The sequence below is a fragment of the Haliotis asinina genome, chromosome 5 (genome assembly GCF_037392515.1).
Source record: "Haliotis asinina isolate JCU_RB_2024 chromosome 5, JCU_Hal_asi_v2, whole genome shotgun sequence".
NCBI classification, from domain to species: Eukaryota; Metazoa; Mollusca; class Gastropoda; order Lepetellida; family Haliotidae; genus Haliotis; species Haliotis asinina.
Genome location: NC_090284.1, coordinates 33623243 through 33630533, shown reverse-complemented (window position 1 = coordinate 33630533; position 7291 = coordinate 33623243). Strand labels below are relative to the sequence as shown.

The 7291-nt window shown below is 36.5% G+C and overlaps 1 protein-coding gene across 2 annotated transcripts in view; it reads left to right on the top strand.

Annotated features, from left to right (window-relative positions):
* The first annotated feature begins 326 nt into the window (after positions 1–326).
* LOC137283765 (rab11 family-interacting protein 4-like) overlaps positions 327–7291 on the top strand; it is a 189211-nt gene continuing 182246 nt past the window's right edge. The window contains exons 1-3 of one of the 2 annotated variants that reach the window (XM_067815440.1): positions 327–570; positions 2621–2726; positions 5425–5516. In XM_067815440.1, the coding sequence (XP_067671541.1) occupies positions 433–570; positions 2621–2726; positions 5425–5516 (336 nt within the window). In that variant the 5' untranslated portion in view covers positions 327–432. The remainder of the gene's footprint in view (positions 571–2620; positions 2727–5424; positions 5517–7291) is intronic. The other variant, XM_067815441.1, reaches the window with a different exon arrangement.

Here is a 7291-nt window from a genome sequence, read left to right as displayed (position 1 = left end):
GTAACATGCTTTCATTACACAATTCTCATGACATTTGATCTTATGCTCCACCTGTTAAAAGTTGCCCCACATATCCCTATCGCACGGGATGCTACATCTAACAAGTGCTGATCACACCTTGTTTATATCACCGTAACGAAGCCGTTTCAACTCTGACCCCACTGTATCATTACGCCAGGTACAAATATTTATTCATTTATTAATGAGGAACAGAACTTTTAATCTTTATATGCGAACAATAATGTTCGTTGGTATAAACAGAACGTGGTATGAATACTTTAACTAAACACAACTGTTGCAATAATGGAACAGAACTACTTTTATTCGAACTCACTTCCGTTACACGCACCTGTTGGCGATACGGTTAGTGAATGTGATAATCTGGGCGAGACATGTCAAAGTGGGTGGGAATGGACTGGTCATCTAAATGACATGGAAGAGAACGAATCGTATGAAGAAAAATTAAGAGACATATTTGATTTTTATGACGAAGATCATGACGGATATATAGCTGTGGATCATGTACAGAGTGTGTTAACGAAGGAACAATTCGGTGCTGCACAGCCTCAGGTGTGTTAGCACAGTAAACATGCGTCGAAAGGGGATCCATATACTTTTTCAAATGTATTTACACGTATTGGAAAATGTGTTTGTTTCGGTATGAACTTAAGAAAGTGATAGTTAATTAAACCGCCTGCATTTATCTCTCAATCTGCGATCTCTAAAATCAATCGTTGTGATGTCATCTGTTGAGCTTGTAACTCTCCTCAATCATACAAGCAGGAAGAGGAAGCGATCTAGTAATTAATATGTTTGAAGAAATTCGTTTTGAAATATTTCCCTTGAAAAAAAATCACCATAGTGAAGAGTGTTGGAAAGTTGAATAAGCCGGGCATGCATTAAATGTTCATTTCCCAGTCAGAACCCAGTTGAGGCGTGACAACTGAAAATATGTATTTCAGCTCAGTATGCATTTCTTACTCTTAATGTTCACATCCAAAAGTGCTCTCTTTTATGTTTTCATATATTATGTGTCATAAGCATGACAATGCGAAACACAAGCAAACACTTACCGTGTATTCAACTGGTGTATTTCTTTGTATTAAGAACTTCCTGAAATGCCAGCATCATGGATGGCCATGGCAACATGTTGGGATTTAGATTATATGAGATATAATATATGAGTTTATTGTTTTAGGAAAAGGCATATTACATTCAATTTTAAACATCTGGTGTCATAAAACCCTACCTGGGTATCCCAGATATAAATAGGTCACCAAGTGTTTGAAAATGTGACTAAACAGATTTGGAGGTGAGACTCAGTGGCTTAGCTGTAAGTGTTACATGTTATTGTGATCATGGTGATGTTGTGGGATGAAGCTGTCAGTTACTGGTTTGTCTGGTCAATAAATTCATTTGAGGATCTAAACAAATTTTTAGTTCTCTAAAGCTGAAACCTGGTTAGCCTAACAAGCCTAGATGCTTATATATACTCTTCAAAAAAAAAACTAGGGCATCTTCATTTTTTTTATTTATGATTAAAAATATTTAGGAGATTAATCAAAGTCAATCAATGTTGATATGATATTATTGAATGTATTTAGAGTGCATCACCATTTGCACTTTCTTACAACCATAGTTATTTGGAATGTAGTCGCTTTTGAAAGATGATTGGTGTATGGCATGTAATTTGCATGTGGCCATATACATGTGACTGTTTTGTATGATTATGCATGTTAATTGAGAGATGTGTGTCATCTGTGATGCACATGTTAGACATTAATCTCTTACCCACATGCCTGGATATGATGCTGACAAACCCAGAAACACAATTTGTGGTCCTGGGCGAGTGAGATTGTTCTAATGGAGCAGAAAAATGAGTACCCTGTGGGATAAGTTATGTGGCTATTATGTGGTTTTAAACCATACTATACAAACCTTTAATTTATGCTTGTCATTCTTTTCCAAATATTTGGAATTGCAATGTTTTCTATACATGGATATTACTGTTACACTTATCAGTGTACTAATAGGAAATTTATCAGAAATATTACTACATGTTATTATATAAAGAATATTATATGGAAGTTGACAAAGCTAATCATTTATGGCATATATTAAAGCATATTAAGTAATTTGGGGCTGTTGTTTCAAAGGCATTTTGAAGTTGGTGGAATCAAACTAAAAATGCTTTATGGTTCAACTTCTTTATTATTCAAGGTCACAACGTTTCGAGACAATTCGTAGTCTCTTTTTCAGGTGAAGTTAGGATAAAACTAAAGGGATGTAGTATATATACACATAACAGTCGACCAATAACAATGGGTAACAAGATATACAATGGCAGAGGTTGAAATAGTACTTGATTCATGTACCATGGCTCAGCACAAGTTGACATGGCACAGAAAAAAAACTTGTCTCACTAACTATACTATAGATTGATGTTTAGATGGAGTGAGACAGCACTCATGTATAATAATTTACTTATGTTAGTCCAACATAAGTATTGTACCACATACAAAAATATATGTGGACAACAAGCATATATATTTATATATTTATACACTTTCACAATTGATTCAAACAGCTTAAGACATATGTATGTTTTTCTGTATTTCAGGAAATAACTGGCATAATCAACCTTTTGGACCCTGATGGAACAGGCATTATAGGCTTCCGTGACTTCTGTGAAGGGGTTAAACAGTTAGCAGCCATTCAAACTCAAGGTAAGGCAATTAACTAACTCTCTAAAAAATAACATGAATTCAGAGTTTTTCCTACCTTTGCATGACTGTCATCATGGTCATTATATTGTCAAGAATATGAACACCTAAACATGCACAACATTGGTTTGTTCATCCCTTGCAAAAACATCAGTGCAATAAATTCGGTAAAACCATGGGTTAAAGCCTGGCTCCAAGCATGGTACACATTGTGTAATGACTGTAAAGCGATGACCTAATGAACTGTATATTACAATGCATGTTCTCCATATATGATTGGGATCATCAATTTATCCTTCATTGTTAAACAAACATATACATATATATTGCCACATTGTCTGTTGTTTGAGTAAGTTAATGAGATCAGCTCTTCAAGAAAACTAATTTGAACATCAAACATGCGATGTCTTGTCATTGGAGTACCAACGTAGCAGATATATGTCTTCATCCAGAACAATAACCAGACAAAAGCTCGGAATCCAATAAAGAATAACAGAAAAAATCCACATTCTCATGACAGACAGACTGAAACAAAGCATATTTTCAAACTTTTCTATTATGTAGCAGTCGTCTCTTCAGCTGGTCTTATGTTCATAATCCATGCTTGTAGTCGATCATTTATTGATAAGTGATCGATAGAAGACATGGATAATAGATTATTGTTTTAGAGATCGATTCCCATTACAGGATGGTCGCATGGGTAGCTAGTGGGGTGTGTTGCATACTGTAGTTAACAGCTCGGAAGCTGTCTTATAAGGAGGGTAGCATGGAGTACATGGGCGAATGGATAAGAGAGACCTTGTTCCACTCAGTGTCGAAGCAAGAGGGAGAAGTGCATACTGTGAGAAAAGATAAGTACAGTCATCCCTCGCAAAAACGCGCTTCGCGATACCGCGGAGTTGGTTAAACCGCGGGGTAATCTGTGGCTCCCATAAAAAGGTTGTACTGCGATCACACCCCTTGACAAAATCGAAAATAGCTCATCAACAAATCCGCTGCTGCGCTCTTATAACTTACGTAATCTAGTGAAATTCAGTGCAGGTGGCAACTGACAGTGTTTATCGTACATATCCGTTGTGTTTCACACGCTTAAAACATGGAGGGTTTTCTCGATAATAATCATACCAACATCGTAGTAGTAACTTATGAAAAACGAGACGTGCTATCAGTCGAGTTACGATGAGTACTTACAATGTTTGCTGTGATGCAACACACTCATCCCAGGATGTATGGTGTCAGAAACCACACTTTCTTTGATTAAATTCAATCCCAATTTTTTTTATTAAAACTGTTGACAGAGACAACGGAAACACCGTGAGAGCATTACCTCATTCCATACACGTACAACTTCCACTTACCTCATTCGCGAGGGTCCGTCCGTTTTTCGGGCCTACCCCGATAGCAGCAATATTCACATTATTCTTAGCAGTCACCAACAGATTACAGTCTCGTAATCCATGGACTCCGAGACCCGCGTTATTGACTCATTGAAGTCAGTTTCAACAATTAAATGGGCAAAATTTTGTTTTTTTACAATCAAAGTTGCAAGTATCGCGGGAAGTCAGCTGTGACTTGTCAAACTATCTCCTATGTAAATTGTATCAAGACAGGTAACGGCCTGTGTTCATTGTTATGTTAAATATGTTTGCAGAAAACTTGGATTATATACTACAGATAGCAATGTAAAATAATCTGTTGCAATAACAGCTTAATATGTAAAACATTCTTTGATGTAATATTATGGGATCGTTTTTACCTGAATCACCTGTACATTGGACCAAAACATCTGTGCACAGCTGATTGCTATTTCCGGCTTAGTTGAATAACTACAAAGGCGTACATTCACGTTAATATACGTCTTTGATAACAGGTAGCATAACTGGTGCAACAATCAGGTTATCATGTCTAGTGATTTTTGATTGCAAGTTTCCCATACATATATATATTTTCATTTTCAAAATATAACACACACAAGTCTAAAATATCCAATAATATATTGAACAAACCGTGAGCAAGGTACAGTAATTCACAATAGAGATTTCTAGTACAATGCAGGTGAGTCAAATCTAATGAAATGGGTAACAACATATAGTACATTTATATCAACTGACCAAAGTCTTAGTTTTCAGTGAGAAACAGTTCTGCTAAATGTTTCACAGCGAGCAGTTTTGAATATAGGTCAGGCGTTGAAGTGGCAGACAGATGTAGGTAGGCCGAATGGATGGCACAACTCCATTATAACTCCGAGAGTAATTCCGTGTGTGCGTCCCGTCACCAACCTGCCATTACATACTCGGTCACTGATTCTTGAGCATTCCAGCGAAAGTATGGAACCTTCACGATTGGCCTGGTGTTTACCAACAGTCAAAACACACACTCATATACAGAAGAATTCCTAAAGGGAGGCAACTCTAAAGCCCTACCGTAAAAGGCATGCCGCTAAAATACTATTACTGATGATACGAACTGTGACCCATAATAAATATCACTCAACACTGTAAACATCGTGACCCCATAATAACTATCACTTAATCAATAACAATACAAATTACAGAAAATACACACTCGTAACACAATGCATAAGTATCTTTTCTTGCTGGCAATATAAAATGTTCCCCAAAATGAAGTATAACATAACTAGGTAAGGTCTAGCATAAATTAGGTAACCTTTACAAACTTTTCTATACCTTTATTTTTCCAGTACACTCTCCTGAAAACAGTTTGCGTGGAAGCTGTAGCCTTGAAACTCTGGTACCAGTTGATATACCTTCTCCAGAACCTTCGTTAACAGAGGTTTGTACTGTTCCAGGTTTTCTTAATGTCTTTACATTCTTGACAAACTTATAGCTCAGTGATGTAGAACACAGTCTCAATGTGTGAAATCTGCTCCAGGACAGTAGTAATACAGACGAACCCTGTTTACCCGGACGCTTTGGTTTCACTCAAAAATCGTCCGGATAGCGAGACGTCCAGTTAACTGGATCAAACATCCAAACCGTAAAAATTAAGTGAAAGTAAAAAATATTCATGTACGCATATCAATAAATCAACAGTCAGTAGTAGTAACAGTGAATCATCATAACATATAAGTGTACCGATAATACATGGAAGGCGGAACGTAGGTTACCATTTGTCAAGTTGTCTCAGACGTAATTGTGTAGCGTGTGGAGCTTCAGATGGTAAGTTAAATGAAAAACATAAATCGATGACACAAAGTTTCTATTTTGCCAATTGCATATTCTTTTGTTAATTTTAAATGCCCTAAAACATACGACATCGTATTGAATTCATGCTGTCTGCAGAAAGTAAATTTCCGGACGGGATCACATGACTTAGATCATGTGGCAGGCTATTTTTAACTTGCATCGCGACAGATCTCTCTGTCCGGATAACTGGATCATTTTTCAATGGAAATGTATGGGAATGGTTTGAAAATTCGCCGTCCGGGTCCGGAGGCACGGGGTCCGGTTAAGCGAGTACAAGTCATGAATGTAAGTTTCGTTTCACATAAAAATTGTCCGGAAGGCAGGGTTTCCGGATATGTGGGGTCCGGGTAAACGGGGTTCGACTGTATACCATTTTAGTTGACATTTTAACCTGTAGGCTATATATCCATGTGAGCTTCATTTCTGTTTTTAGATTGATGCCCTAGTCACAGATTAGAGTTTACATTGTACTTATACAGTAGGCACTTACTTGTTTTACAAACAAAACTAAAATATTATTAGTAATGTATATGAATGAACATCTACTGAAGTTTGAACAGCAGGCAGAAGGGGATGGCTGACGTTGAAGGTTATACTCTTTGAGGCTTTTTTTCTGTTAGTGAAAAACCACCAATGTGCTTCATGGGACTGATCAAGAGAAAACAACTTTGTCACTGAAATGTGAAACATGAGATAAAACATCACCTTTTTGTATATATTTTTTCATAAGAAAAAATAGGATGTTTAAAACCTAGAGAAATATGTTTCAGTATGTAAACTGCAGTTTTTATGATATAAATTTGAAATGATTTTACACATAACTAGGGTTGTGCAATTTTAGGGTTATTAAGTGTAGATATATTTGACCTGTTCCTGCTGAGGTTTGAAATGATTTTGCTATTTCAGTCATGAAAGCAGTTTGTTGTCAGTCCTTTTACTGTCAATTAGCATTAGTTTTAAGGTGGGATGTAACATGTTTGTGCTGAATGCAAATAATGTCATATCACATTCTAGGACCCTATAGAGTGATGAAAATAAGAAGTTGCAATTTTGAGTAAATTTACTAAGGTAGATTACCAAGATAGGTTCACATAATGTTCTCAACATGTTTCATTTTGTAATAGTTAAATAATTTACATATTTCAAAGTGAAATGAGTGATGTTTGTACAGCTTATATGCCGGCTGGGCGTACCAGTTTGATACAAACTTAAGGATCAAGTTATAATAATAACAGCTTTTGTAATGCACTGAATTTCACACCATGTAAGGGCATGCTCAGTCTGATTATTATTACCCCACATAACCCAAGCAGGCCGTGAGGCACTTGAAGGTTAACAACCTCAACTTATCCCACTGGGTGC